The 15,510-nt window shown below is 43.8% G+C and overlaps 1 protein-coding gene across 4 annotated transcripts in view; it reads right to left on the bottom strand.

Moving 5' to 3' along the window:
* LOC113964701 (KDEL motif-containing protein 2-like) overlaps positions 1 to 9,228 on the bottom strand; it is a 57,782-nt gene extending 48,554 nt beyond the window's left edge. For all 4 annotated transcript variants that reach the window (XM_027677272.1, XM_027677268.1, XM_027677267.1 and 1 more), the window contains exon 1: positions 9,007 to 9,228. In XM_027677272.1, coding sequence (XP_027533073.1) covers positions 9,007 to 9,125 — 119 coding nt within the window. In that variant the 5' untranslated portion in view covers positions 9,126 to 9,228. The remainder of the gene's footprint in view (positions 1 to 9,006) is intronic.
* Between the last annotated feature and the right edge of the window lie 6,282 nt (positions 9,229 to 15,510).

The following is a 15,510-nucleotide window of genomic DNA, read 5'->3' as shown; positions in this document are numbered from 1 at the left end:
AGGTAAGACTGAGGAAAAGAATATAGTTTCTGGTAGGAGTTTAAAATGCAGGCATTTAAATAGTTTATTACACTGAACAGCATTAATACAATAATTTAGCTTCAAAGAAGGATTAGAAATACATTTCATCTGAACATTTAGATGCACAAATCCTCACAAAAAAGTTCCACTTTCCCCTACTTGCTTTAATGAATTTCTTGCATGAAATACATAAGTAGCAAAATTTTTCAGACTGTAAGCTCTGAGGAATTAAGTAATTTTTCATTATAAAACAAGTACAGAAAAAACCAAAATGAGGTCAGTCCATAGTTTATATAGTCCTGTGTTAAATTTGTGGAAAAGAGAAGAAAAGGTCCTCTGTGCCCAAAGTTCAAAACTCCATTGGGCCAAACTCCACTTGACTTGAAAACTGGATTCAGAGAGCAGAAAGATTTTAAAGGACGATTAAAGTCAGTATACATAAACCACTGACAAAACCTAAATTTTAAAGAAGAAATGGAGACAGACACATGCAACATTTTTCAAATGCCATCAAAACAGTATCCGATAGAAACCAATGAACATCATCTGAAGTCTTGACATACAGCCCAACTAGCTTTGCTCTCAGCCATTAGCCAGGCATTGCCAACAGCCACATCTACAAGAGGTGCAAGTGCTGTATGACAGATGGATAGGAGAGTTGGATGTACCTCGGGGACCAAATTCAGCAAAACTCCAGTACCTTGGGCCTCATCACAGAAAGCATGTGCTGTAGTCTTTGCCAGGACTACATGACACATATAACCTGACCACAGCACTGGAGCTCAGATGTGCCAGTACAGGTGGGGAGATATCCAGCCACTTTGAACACAAATCAGACATGTTTCTGTGCCACACTTTTTTGACTTACTGGCATAACCAATTTATTATTTCTGAAATATGTGCAAGGACTTGACGGTCTTAGGACACAGACAGCGAGTAGAAGCTGTCAGCATGAGAAACTGATATTCATTTCTTTCCTTACAGCAGTGACAAGCAGTGCATGTTACACTTCAGTTGCATTACCTTCCAGAGGCCCAGTGAGCCTACACACATGCCACTGGCATTGCAAACTTTTAATATATAAGAAAGCTGAGCTAAAGTGAGAGTGACCATACTTTGCTGATGTATTCAGCATTTCAGACAGTTCTCCAGGCACCTCCATCACTCTGCTTGCTTCTTCTTCCACCTAATGGCCATTTCCAATATCCACTAATGTCAATTAATAATTTAACTTCTGCACTTGAATTGTGGAGGAGACAGATGGTGTTGAGAACGTAGAGGTATTACTACTGGAAAGGTCAAACATGGGAAGTGTACAGATTTCCTACAAGGTGTATGATTCCGTAACTGGGTCATATCTCCATGGAAAACCTAACAAAATTGAACTATTCTGCATTAGTTATTCCAGAATAACTCCCCATATTGACTGTCTACTCAGTAGTTAATGCTTGCTTGTACTGCTGTGCCTGACCTATTTATTTTTGAAGCCTGGTCAATTTATCCATATAGACAAAGTCCATTTAATTCTACTTTTACCATTAAGCTTGAACTTAGAAAATGTCTACTGATGGGCTTAACAGTAAGCATTGTCTTAAATCTCATCAGTTTCAACAGTGTCTTATTTTTATGAGCCCTAATGAAATCAGAATTGAGCTAAATAACAATAACAATAATAATCTTTGTGATTTTCATTTTTACGCTATCTTGTCACTTAAAAATGCAAACATTAGCCTCAATAGCCTGAAAACCCTGGCATAAGGCCTCTGTCTGAATGAGCATGGGTCAAAGTGTCCTACCTTCTTCTTGCTCTTGGGGGTTTGGCCACTAGGGCCCTGGACCATCTTGGGAGGAGCAGAGCTGGTGGCCTTGGAGAACAGTGCTGTGGAGACAGCCACAGGCCTCAGCAATGGTAAGCACTTCTTTCCCTGGGAGCCACTTTTAAAGTGAGGCTGTCCCACTGGGTCTTGCCCCAGTTACAGCCCCAGATGCATCCCCAGCTCTGTCTGTGCACAGCCACTGCCTTGACTCCCGAGCTGACATCCCAACCTGGCCTCATCCTGGCCATTCCACCCCTGGCCTGCCCAGCCATCATGGGACCATGGCTGACCCTGGTCACTGTCACTAGACCTGACCCTGACATGACTACATGACTTGACCTTGTCCCTGTATCATCACCACGGCCCTGTCCCATCACCACTGGGCTGTGGTGGACCCGTGTGCCCTCATCAGGCCTGACCCCGACCCTGGTTCTGACTCAGTCCCCTAGCCTGGCCACGCCACCACAGTGACCAGCTGGGGCTGCCTGTCTGTCTTGCTGGGGCAGTGGGAGGGTGGGACAGGCCCTGGGGGCAAGTCCCTGCCCTGCCAGCCCTGTGGGGAGCCACCATGGGGAACCACCATGGCCCCAGTAACCTGAAGAAAGAAGAAATACATTCAGTGCACTACAGACAGGCTCTTTGAAATATAACACAACTCAAAAGGTGATTCTGGGTCTCCGTCTGCCAACACACACACTATAGGAAGTTCCTTGCTCTCAAACACAAAGCTTTGGAGGAAAGGATTGACACTGGAATTAGTTCACTATGAAAGCACAAGACCAATGAGCTGGCAGCAATGCTGTTCCAGACCCTGCTCTGTAGATGTAAAACTGGAATTACACCACAGACTTTGGTCTAGTTAGCCCAGATGGACAGGCCTAAAAACTGACAGAGAAGAAGGCACATGCTGTGCCCACCTACCCCTGGCCATTTCTACCTGCTCTTCCTCATCTCATGTGAAGCCCCAGTTCCTCTGGGACTCACAAGATAGGACTATTGAAAAATCACAATGAGGAAAATACTCGATATGCAACTTAACTAACTGCATTTGGTTACAGTACCTCCACTCAAACAAGGAAAGTCCCAAAATGGGATTATTTATGACAGTAATTGTATACCAAATCCTGTAAAGGTTTTTAGATCAGTCTTCTCTGCCATTTTTGCTTCTATTTGCACTTCTTTAGCATATTAGTGCTTCAGGGCTGCAAGGACCTGTTTTCCTAAGTGTTGACAAACCACTAAACATGCTGGTGGCACAGTATCAGTGGAAAGTAATAATAGTATCTCCTCCACAAACAAGACACAATAGAACATTTGCGCCCTGAGACATTCCCGGGTGGAGTATCTCTTATGAAAGAATTTCTTTATTAATGCTTTGTTCAGGGAGGAAGCTCCACTGAAACAACAATATTCCCAAGTAGTGCTCTCCTGGTATCTGGCCTGCTCTCCTCATGTATGTTGGAGTTCATTCTAAAAATTCTTTGTAATTTTGAGGAGTTGGGCCCCAAATCTAAATCTCTAACACCCAATAAATTACTCTTAGTCTCCAAGAGGGTAAAGAGGACTACTTCTGTGAATATGACAAAACAAAGGCTGCAATGGCATACCCCTCAAATTGTAAGCAAGACAATATAATTGAAGCACCTAGTATGAGTATGCTCAAATACATACAAAGCTGAGTATGTCTGCACTTCTGCAACAAATGCCTTCTCAAGGTTATGAGAATGGAAAAAAATGAAAAGATACATTTCCCATGCAGTGTTTTATTTCCACCTTCTATTGGCAGACCCATGAGAGTAAATGTCGACCAAGAAAATACAGTAAGGAATTACATGCAACAAATGAACTCAGTAGATGATCTGCAGTGAGGCAGTAAGAACAGTTGTGTTCCTGTAACAAATAAGAACATCCAAATGATTTATTGTAAAGACTGTTTAGAACAGTTTAAGGAGGGGATTCATCTTTCCCACAAGAATCATATGTTGTTAAATGGGTCAGCAAGAGTGAAGGACTGAGTGGTGCTGACTGTACCTCCCAATTAATTTCATATGCTTTTCAACTTTTAATTTGAGGATAAATTAAAACAAACTTCTGCTTTGCTGCCACCTATTCTCGTTGTAATCTGTAAAATAAATCTACTAAATAAATTTAAAAAAAGAGCAAAAAACAACTGGAAAAGAGCAAAACAAATTAATGGAAATGGAATAAGTGCTCTTCTCTCCCAAAAGTTCCATTCCCCTTTCTTCTTTTTTTCAGTTCCTATTCATAGACAGTGGCTGGTGCCCAAGATATGCTCTAGAGCTGGTAATGAACTTTTTGTCATTCTTCCTATTGAAAAAGAGAAAGAAATCCTTACACAATACAGGCATAGTTGGTTTTCGAAACATGATCTAGAAGGTACAACTGCTATTCAGGGAGGCAGGTTCATTTCCCCATTCAGTGGCTCAGTTATATTCAATGTCCTGTTTGAAAGTGAAGATAAGAGTATTTCCCTTTTTCTCAAGGATTAATAAACAAAACCAGCACAAGGCTATTGTGTGTGGTCATAATAGGATCATTATATGAAACAGACAAATCTCCTCAATAAAAGTTATTAAAGAATACAGAGCTCTTGTGCGCTTTTAAATACATTTTCTATTTATCCTTAGCTCTTCTGCTATATCTCCCAACCATTCATTTCTTGGACAACCTGCAACTGTACCAGCTGTTCCCACTGTTCCCACTGTTCAAATGCCACATCCCACTACCTGCAGTCTCTTTTAAGTAGCTGGCTCCATGTTTCCTGGCTCCTCTCAGCTGCTTTCTGTGGGCCCTGGTGCTGCTCCAGCAGTGGAGGTGCATCTCAGCACCCAGTGCTCAGACACTATGAGGCATCAGAGCCCCAAAGCTGCCGGGGAAGGTACTTGCTGGGGCACTGCCCGCCTCTCCACACTGCAGAGGGAGGAGCTGCCTTGGAGATGAAAGGTGGTAGCTCCACCTCTGTATCCCATAGCTTCATGCCCTACTGCTGCTAAGCCTTCCTACAGGGACTGACAGTTCCTCCGCTACCTGCCAGGCTCTGAAGTGCTGTCCTGAAGAGATGGGAAGCAGCCAGCCTCCCTCCGCCCTACCCATTAGCTTCTTGGATAAAGGACAGAAAAGAGAAGCACCTACAGGTTTGTTTAGCCTTTGGGACCTGGGGCTCTCCATGCAACTATTAGCTGTCAATTCTTTTTTTATTTCTGTCCCCAGCAGCTGCAGAACAACACTTAGGAGGATGAACTGGGTGCAATCTGAAGTCTTGAAACCATAAGTCAAATAACATCTGGAATGTTTTTATGTTGTGATTTTCAGGGCTATTTCATTACATATGGAAAGCTGACCTGTGGTGTTAGTAACTGTGCCTACAACAGGCATTCATTCGGAAATTGAATTGCTAAGGAGTCATCTGAACATGCAGTCATACTGCACTTTGATCATGCTATATTCCTCCATATCTTCTCCTGGGCATCTAACTGATTGAAATATTTGTGAGAAGGAACCTCCTTCCACAAGCATCTGCAAAATCACCAGTTTCATTAACCAGCTTGCTAAACTAGCATTTCATAACTTGAGTTGGACTTCTGCCTTGACATTGCAATTACTGTTATGGAACAATGCATGTATATTGATATACAGACCCTAAACTCCATCTCTCTCCCACGCTAACACTTATGATAAATGAGGTTTTCTCCGAATTGGTATTATGAATGAGATGGACTGTATGAACAAAGAATACTGAAGCTGAGTGTTACCCAAGTCCAAAACTAACATTTTCTTTTAAATTAAATACGTGATTAATAAGTTTCTGAATTATTTTCAGTGCATATAGCAGTGAACAGCCATGTGAGTTATACCAAAGCTGACTGTTGCTGCTTCTCTGTTTCGAGGAAGAAGGTGTCAGATACGGCTGATTTGCTGTGGCTGTTCAAAGGTACTACTGAGAGGAGCCACGAGAGGGCACTGGAAAGAAAACAAGCCAAAAAATGTCCTGTCAGTCCCGGGAACCTGCAGCCCAGGGCACATCAGGAGCTGGGCTCCCTGCCAGTGGCAAGAACAAATAAAGGTCCAACAGGACAAACAGTTCATTTCTGCATAAAAGTGAAAGCAATACTGAGAGGTCTTCCAGGCTAGGCTTAGAGGTCTGAAGCCTGTCAAGGGAGCCAAGAAAAGGCCGACAGTACCCAGAGAATGTGCTGGGGCATCAGGAGGAACTGGGAGGAATAACACTAAGTGGGGCTGAGAATTACACAAAGGCACACAATTGACCACCTAACTCACACGTTCCCACTCCACACAAGGGCTACAGAGAGAAAGGGAGACGACAAGGGTTGTATAAAGCAACAAGCCTTTTCCCAGAAAATATCTCCAATACGCATTTGATTTCACAAAGGCATGAGCTGTCTGGGTGAAGAGAGAAACAATGGTTCTACCCAGTTTCCAGTGTAAGTAAGCAATAAGAAAAGAAAAACTATATATATTTCTCTGGAAACAATTACAAGCTCAATACATTTGAGGAGGAATTTGAGGAGGTCAGTATTACGTGTTGCACTGCAATACATTTGTGTTTATGTGAAAATCAACTCCCCTGAACTATGGTTGTCATGTGTTGAACACAATAAACCACACAGAATGCCAGGATTCATCTTCTGATCTTATTTCATGTTTCGAAATTAACTGGTGTTAATATTTTTCTATATAACAAATGCAACTTGTAAAAAGAGAAAAGTTTCTTCCTGCTTTTTTGATTCCAGAGTTATATCTGGGAATGGATTTCAATTTTTCATTGATCTTTTAAGAGACTGGCAGACAGCTATGTGCTTGCTCGTATGACATCAAACAGCATGGACAAGACCAGTGCAGTCATTAGAACCTGACTTGTGGTCTGCCAGCAAATGCTTAATTCCCTCTGTCAATCCAGTCTAGATCATTCTATACAGGGACCTATACTGTAAATACAGATGGTCACTGAACAAACTTGACCAGTGAGCCTGACGTTTGTTATTGACTTGCTCCCTGGCTCTGCCCAGCTCCAACTAGCTCTTTACAAAACCATGCTCAAGAGCAGTTCAAAGGACAACTCACTTCAGTAACTCTGTGCAAACAAAAGCAGCATTGATGGCACTGCTCCTTCCATTCCCCAGCATTTCCTACATGCCTCATTTGATTGATGGCATAAATCAAATAGCTTTAAAATCACACTTTTAAAATATCCCAGGAGTGGGCTGCCACAGTGCTCAGGTATTATTTTAAAACTTTTAAACTGAAAAAAGTCTACAAAGTTAATTATCAAAATAATAGTAATAAGAATGACATGGAGGAAGGCATATGGGACAAAGAGGAACAAATGCAATTTTGTTTAGAGCCTCTGAAGCTCACTGTGGTCATATAGGAACTGCAGGATTTGGCCCTCCAGGGTGATCACTGTTATTACTTTGATTATAGTAGCACAGGGCAACACCACACAGACTGGAACCTGTCTGCTCCTGATGGGAGTCCCCTGGCCTGAAGAGCTTACAGTCTAAATAAGACCAGGTAGACAAGTGGAGTGAGAAAGAAAGTACTTTTATTAGGCCCAAGAGAGATTAAGAAACTAGCCCAAGGACACATACAAAGCCTTTGAGAGATCCAGAGTTTAACCTAGATTTTCAGTATGGTGCCTTGGTCATAAACACTTCGCCTACCTTCTGCTCAACCTGTGAATGCCTCTTCAGCTGAGATTTAAACAGACTACATCTCAGTAAAGCATCACCAGAAACATCCTGTTATACCATGTTTATTTTGACAGCTTTTGCATAGAGAACACATTCTAGTGACAAAGTCCTAAGCACACAGATGGAGAAACAAAATTTGGGGGCAGGTGAAAGCCTTGAGTTTAAGCGCAGGCTATTGCTTCACAAGACTCTGTACAGCATTGAAAGCCTCAATGCATTTACTCCAGCTTCAGTCTCACCCAGGGTTTTAAACTATCCAGCTATGTAATTCCCCCTATACAGCAAAATATTCCTCCTTTTTGGGGGGGTCATAATGGGACACATGGAACAGAAATTAATCAAAGAAAGAAATCACCAAACTTAACTCAGTCCGGGTTCATGTGCCGCAGAAAACTAAGATAAGTTTAAGATGTAAGTCAGTGTTGACATATAATGTTTAAACATGCCCATCATAAAATGCACTTAACTGAAATAAAAAATACACAGTACAAAAATCCACTTGACGGAAATGTTACTCATTAACATTCCTTCTGCTTCTTACACGAAAGAATTACTTTTGAAAAGTGCCCACTTGCAAATCTGAGAGGACACTGCCTTTCACTTCACAAGGTACCAAGTCTCACGTGGGGGAAGAAATTATAACCTTTAATGATAAACGGGTCATTTTTCCAGCATAATTTCTATTAATTCCTCGACGTTTGCTCTCACTATCCACACAAATAGCTTTGATGATTGCACATGGGAGAAAGGGGCTAGAAGCAAGGTCGAGGTTGCCCTATACAGGACATTCAATTAAGTGACTTTCATGAGTCTTGTGAACAGCCTTTCAGTCAGGTGAGTGCCTGGCTTGGTTTCCAAAAGCCGCCCCGATCGGCTCCGGGATCTGCTCGAGAGCTGCAGAGCCGCCACGTTTCCCTGCCAGGTCCGGTACAACTTCCCCGTCGCCGTGGTCTCCCGGGTACTGGTGTTTAGCCCACACTCCCTGCCAGCGGCACGGCGAAGAACAGAAGCGGCCTCCTCCTCCTCCCCGGGGAATGAGAGGTGCCACGGGAAGCCGCAGCCGTGACTCAGAGCCGTCTCTGTCACAACACGCGTTTCCCAAACGCTTCAGAAGCCCGGCTCCCAGATGCTTCAGAAGCCCGGCTCGGGCGGCCCCGCAGCCGCCGGCGCCGGCAAGAAGCACTGGCGCTCCCCGGTGTCCCGGCAGGACCGCCGCTTCCCACTGGGAGCGCAGCTCTCCCTGCCGCCCAGCACCGCTGCCCCCGCAGCGCCCTAACCGGCGCAGCCCCTTCGCGGCGGGGCACCCTCCCTTCCCGCTGCCCCTTTTCCCGCTCTTCCCGTCGGGGCTGAAGCCGCGCGCTCCGCAGACCCCGCTCCGCGCCTCCAGCTCCGCGCGGGCGCGTCGGGCACGGACGGGGGGAGCGGAACCCGGTTACCTGACTCTGTCCTTCTCTGCCCGCCGGAGCTCCGCGTCCCTCTGCAGCACTTGGAAAATCGCCCTGGCTTCCTCCTCGTTCAGAAAACTGAGATCTGGCCCCTGGGGCGCTGCAGTCATGGCTTTGCTTATCGGCGGGCGGGCGGGCGGAGGCGGGCGGGCAGCGGTGATCCCCGCGGAGCGCGGGGCCACACCAGCATGGCCGGACCCCGGCAGGACCGCGCACGCCAGGACCCGCGGGACGCGTTTCCCCCTGGACGGCGGGAGCTGCGAGCGCTCGCTACCGCCCTGCACCGCCCCGGCGCGGATGGGCAACACCTTCCGGAGCCACCGCAGCGCAGCCCGGTGGGGCGGGGCGGGGCAGGGCAGGGCAGGGCAGGGCAGGGAGGTAGTAGCGCTGTTAGGGCTGGAGCTGGACGTGGAAGGGGAGTTGGAGTCGCTGGTCGCCCCGTGTCGTACAGCGGGCGGCCCGCGTTGAGTCGGGTGTAGCGCTGTGTGGTCGGCGCGGTGTTTGCCTTGCCGCTGCCAGGGGAGCTCACGCCCGCCCAGCGTGCCCGCTGCAGGCCGGTGCGGTTCCCCCTGTGGCGATCACGGCGCGGTTCCCGCCAGGCAGCCCCGCCACGCCTATTCCTTGCTCCCTTGGCACCGGAGCGCGGCCCCCCGGCTGCCCCTCCGCTCGCCGCGTCCCGCCGCTCCAGAAGGACGTAGTCTTGCGGAGTGGATACAAAGAGGCAGCTTTTCCCGCGAGGGAAGAACGGGGCAGTGTTTCCGATTTACTCTCCTTTAAGGTTTTCCCGAAGAAATAGCAGAGAACATGAGTTTTTGACCTGGGCGTTATAGTCACATCTGGGAAGTAATTTCATTCTGATTCCATTCTAAAGGCTCTGATGCAACTCAGCTTTGTGCTGGTGGGAGCACCACACACTGCAGTGTCTCCCCAAAGTATGTGTCTATCTAGTACGCTGCACTAGTTGAATAGTTTGTAAAATGTCCTTTGAAACTTTTCCATTGAAGAAGGGCTTTATTCAGGACTGAACTGCAACAGAGAAAGAAAATTGTGGTGAGAGAAAACACAATTTTTGTTACGGCAAAGCAAGTCAGTGGAAATCAGCAAGGCAGTGTGCAGTGAGAGTGGGGCTGAGGTGCATGCAGCCACCTTCCCACCCTGCAGCAGGCTGACGTGGGGCTTTGGGAGAATACTTCCCCATAGGAAGTTGAATGGTGCAAGTGGAAATGAGAACCTTAGAGCACAGTGGGAATAACAGGTTGCAGGAAGCTCCTTGTTTTGGTGTAGCTTCTGGCATCACTAGTCTGGTCCAAAGAGGAATTTATGTGATTCCTGGTGACCAAACAACAAAAACAAGGCTATGAGACAATTGATGCAAATGTAATGAAAACTATAAAGAATTATGATGTGGAGAGGAGGTGTCTCCCACAGAAAAAAGACAGTGAATTTTTAATAGTGTATAGGAGATGCTTCTGGGCAAAGCCCAAGCATGTTGTTTCTAAAGGTGCAAGAGCCATAGCTGTCTCAGGACCACTAAGAGAACTTCTCTCTAAGGGTAAACGTCCTGTCCTCCCCATTCTGTTGTGGTGAGCATAACAGAGTGACTGTTTCACCAGCAGAAGCTGAGTGTATGAAGTTCTCCTAGAGACTCTCCCAGGCGGTGATTTAGACATCACTCTCCCTTCTGACTGGCGCATGCAGGATATGGGAAGCAGTTGCATCATGCTGGATCTGCTCCCAGAGCTGAGGGGCAGTGTGATAACATTTTTTCTGTACATCACTTGCAGTAAAACTTATCAGTGCCCACACTTCCTTTAAAAACAACATTTCATCTTATTGATGAAGTTGTTGTTTTTTTTAATTTCTTGTGCAAACATCTAAGATGTTCCTGCTTGATGCAGTGGACTGGACTAGATGACCTTTAAAAGTCCCTTCCAAACCAAAAAAATTCTATGATTCTATGATAAAAAATATATACGTACAGACAGAATATATAGGAAGGATGTGCATTTTCTTACGAGTTTGCAAAGGAAGTTATTTATTACAGTTCTTAAAAGTAAAGGGTGTCATTCACCCACAAGTTCAGTGAGTGTCTGTAGTTGTATTTATCCTGCATGTAGGTCAAGAATGGAATTGTATTTCTAAGTTTCTGTCATCCTTTTCCTTAATTTCTAGCAATCTGATTAATTGGAGCTTTTTTCCCCACCATCAAAATGTCTGTTATTCTTAACACAGAGAAAACCAGGGACAAGATGTTAATTCCATGTATAATCAATGTATAATCTTTCAGGTATTAAGAAAGAAATCAGTTTTTCATTCTGTACAAAGCAACAGAATTGTTTAAAAGAGTGACAAGTACGTACACTAGTGGCTTTAGAGAGATGCTGCAAGACATCATGGCGGTTATTATTTCAATGACTTTTATCCAGAACATTTAGAGATTTGGGCACAGCCATCTTGTATGGTAAGAAGACCTTTGTTTTACACAGCATCTTTGGTATGTCATATCAGCATTACAAAATTTGTGTTGGATCATGACTAGAAAGAACTGCTGTCTGTGGAGTCTTCTACCAGAAATTTATTTTGTGAAAAATAACTGCTTTTCCAAATGTCCCTTCATTACTCCATCTCACTTTAAAGTTTATGTGTTATATATGGATCATGATGGCAAGAAAACACTACCTGTATTCCAGTACTGAGTCTCTAGTGCCTTATGTGCTTTAACTTCTGTTGCATAAACCTTAGATAAGATACATGCTCTAAATTTTTTTCCATGTTTTTTAGCTAACAGCTCTTCCAGGAAGATACGGAAGTGTTTTCTTGTAAATAAGTAGCATTTCTTGTGTTTAGGAACCTGAAACAGAGGACCAAAATAGCATAGGAGAGGCTGCAGACATGAGACGTCATTAGTAATGTTAATTGCCAATGCCACTAAAGAGGATGCTGACACATATACCTTAATTATAGGGCAAAATCTTCAAAAATTGCATTTTACAAATACTGCTGTACTAAAGGGTGGTGTTAATTCCACTTACTCTCAGTGGAGGAATTCAAACTATAGGGCTCCAGAAAGCCAGAGGGACTGTTTCTAAAAGTTGATCTGTAACTAGTGAATTGAGGGGAATGCGCAGGCGGGTTGCTTAAATCTTGTAGCAATTGGCCTTGAGGCTCATATCAGCCTTGAGGCTTGGAAGAACTGTAAGGTCTTGTCTGTTCCTGTTCAACTAATTACTGTGTAAATTGTCACACAGATTAGTGAAGGCTAGTTTAATTAACTCCCTGTGTTAACTAAGAATGGCTTCATGACAAGGCAAAGAATAAATATGAAGCGTCTTTCATTTAAAATGTATTAAATCTGCTTATTGTGTTTGAAATAAATATTTCTAACACTATACTAGGTCAAAATAGTTGTATCACACTACTTGTAAAGACAAAAGCAGTGTCTCTTCTCTGTTTAACAGGCCCATTGTTTATATCTCAGTTTATTCTAATAGTCATGATTTATTTATGTGTATTAAGTTAACACCTGGAGATCCATCTGAGTTTCAGGGGATGTGGAGGCTTGCAGTGTATGGTTCCCACTGGCACAGGTCAACATTTCCACTGAGCCATGAGTATCCTCCAGGATCTGTCACTGGGCCCTCAACCCCCACTTCAAAAGGACTTTGCTACTTGTGTTTTTATAGCTGTTTGCGTGCTATGCAGCCTCTTAGGAGGCAAGGAGGGAGCCAGGACCAGGCTGAGCAGGTTGCGGAGCGTAGGCCATTGCTGTCCACCCTGTAAATGCCACAGGCAGCAGATCTGCTCCCACAGGGACAGCCAGTCTTCAAGGTACACTGCGTTCACAAGTCACATCTTGCAGCCTGCATGGCTGCAGATTGCTCCTTTTCACAATTTCCTCAAGCACTTCCTCTTGCTGAGTCTCTCATTCACCACCTCCTCTTTTCCTCCCCATCCCTTGAGCTGCTTGGGCTGTTCCCTTCCCCCACTTTTAGACTGTCCTACTGACATGGCACATTTCCTCACCTTATGAGTACTGCTTGCTGCTGCTGCCTCTTACCCTAGCACCCTCCTACCCCATACATTGTCAATATGACTCCTTAATTTTTTCCTGTACAGGGTTGTTTTTGTTGAAATAGACTTGTTGATCCCTTAGAATGGCAAAAGGGCATCATAGCAAAATACGACCTGGTTTTTGTCTACCAGAAGAAAGGTAAGAATGATATTCCAGAAACGTATTAGCATTGCTTAGCAGCAAGGAAAAGTGGTCATGAGAGAGATCTCTTGAAATGGTGGCTGCAGTCTGACCATCACACTTCATGACACTCCTGTCTGTGTATTTGATGCTGCTTTGGACAATGAATCCATGATACTGCTTTGTTTTGTTTTTTCCTTATGACTGGCTGTCTGTCCTTCTTACTCTAGTAGTTTTAGGATTCAGTTAACCACTAATTTCATTTTTATACTCATTGGGACCATGCTTTCTCTGGACTGGAGAGAAGAGAATGTTGAGTAGGATCCCTCCCAGGGCAAGACAGGTTGGGATTTTAGGGTGTTGCTGCAGATGGCTGCAGCCCAAAGAGGCATATGAAAAAGATAGTTACCTGTACATCTCTGGAGTACAAGAGCACTGCTTGGAATGGAAGGAGGAACGTGCTTGGTTGAAATTATGCCAGATTTCTGCTTTATTATAGGTCTAATGTCCTGACTGTCAGAGCCACAGGTTGGCTAGTACTGCGTATAACAACCGCTCTCTTGGCAGAAGCTAGGTAACCTTCTCTTCCTCCTTAACTAATATGTGCATAAACATAATCACCAGAGGCCAATACCTGGGACATGACAGAATTATGCATTTAATATATTAAATTTATATGCCAGTGCCTGCAACGTATTAAGACTGGGTTGAGTAAAGGTACAAAGAACCATGCATGACTAAACAATAAGGAAGAGATGCCATTAGAAGCATGAAGGCAACCTTGAAAACACTGAAGTCATATTCAAATGAAGAAAATAGAAAAAATCATAAATCCTGGGTGATAACATATAAAAATAAAATTAAGCAGACAAAAAAAAGAGAGCTGGGAGGAGCAACTTGCTGAAGATCTCTAAACCAGGACTAAACCCTTCTTCAACACATCTCATCAGAGAATCTATAGGGCTGATCAATGATTGATGTATAAAAGAAACACTATGGAGAGTCAGTGTGGCTTCTAAAAATGGAAGTCCTGCTTTACAGTCCTCTTTTTGAAGGGTATCAGCAAGTATTTGGACAAAGACAGCCAAGTTGATCTAATCTGCTTGAACTTTTGAAGACTTTTGACAGGACCATCATCAACAACTTTTAAGGAGACTTAGTAGTTTTGAGATTAAATAAAAGGTCATTTTATGTATAAATAACAGGTTAGAACTTGGGAAACAGAGGGTAAGAGGACAGGTTACTTATTACAGTGGAAGAAGGTCACTGGTAACAACTGGTCACAACTACCTGGTAACCACAGAGTTTCCCAGAGCTCTGTGCTGGGATTTGTGTTGTTCATTACACCTCTTAGGTGACCTGGAAAAGAAGAGAGCACTGAGGTGAGGAAGTTTGCTGGTGTGGTGGGAAGGTTTGTGATGTGAAGATGCTCAGGGTAATAAGGACAAAGGCAGACTGTGACAGACCACAAGAGGCTTTTGAAAGACAGAACAACTAGGAAATATGTGCAGAAAGAATCCTAGCTTAACATATAAGCAGTCTTCACATGTAAGCAATTACCATTTGGAAGCAAAGTCTTTGTGATGTGCATAACTTGTGGAAAACATGAGAAAAGGAAACCAAATATTAGAAGTTACTAGGAAAGAAATCCATAGATTTCTTACAGTTTGTATATGAATATGGAACTCTGTATGGAATATAGATTATATTACTTATTCATATACAATATGAACATAGACTTCTGACTATATATTCTGAATATATTTTAATATGTATTCTCCATAGAGATGACAGAATTAGAATATGGAATTCTATATATTCTGTACTTTTATATGGCATAGAAATGGTGGAAAGGAATTGACTTTGGCACTTCTTCAGGTACAAGAATGAGAGGCCATCAAATGGAGTTAGTAGAAGCTGATTTCAGTGCAAACAAAAGGAGATGAACTTGTGCAACTCCTTACCAAAGGATTTGAAGCAAAAGGCTTCCAGGGAAGACCATAGAAGGAGTTGAGAGATTCATTCAAGATTATTTATTAAAGAAACCATTTAGGAAAAACCCTGAGCTGAGAATAGACACACTTTGAGAGAGCTTCATGTACACTTGTCCTGTTCTAATGAACATATCTGAGAACATGTATGTGAAACCTGGGGAGATGGGCTCATGACAGGGTACTGTCATCTCTGGATGGACTATGAATTGGAGTATCTGGGCATTCTTTGATAAAAATAATGCCTCAGTGTAAGAGATCTGCCTTTGGGATCTCAATTATCACACAACTAGATCCATAAATGCAGTCATG

This window comes from Neopelma chrysocephalum, unplaced genomic scaffold (assembly GCF_003984885.1).
Source record: "Neopelma chrysocephalum unplaced genomic scaffold, ASM398488v2 Primary Assembly neopelma1_43, whole genome shotgun sequence".
NCBI lineage: Eukaryota > Metazoa > Chordata > Aves > Passeriformes > Pipridae > Neopelma > Neopelma chrysocephalum.
This window is presented reverse-complemented; position numbering and strand designations above follow the sequence as displayed.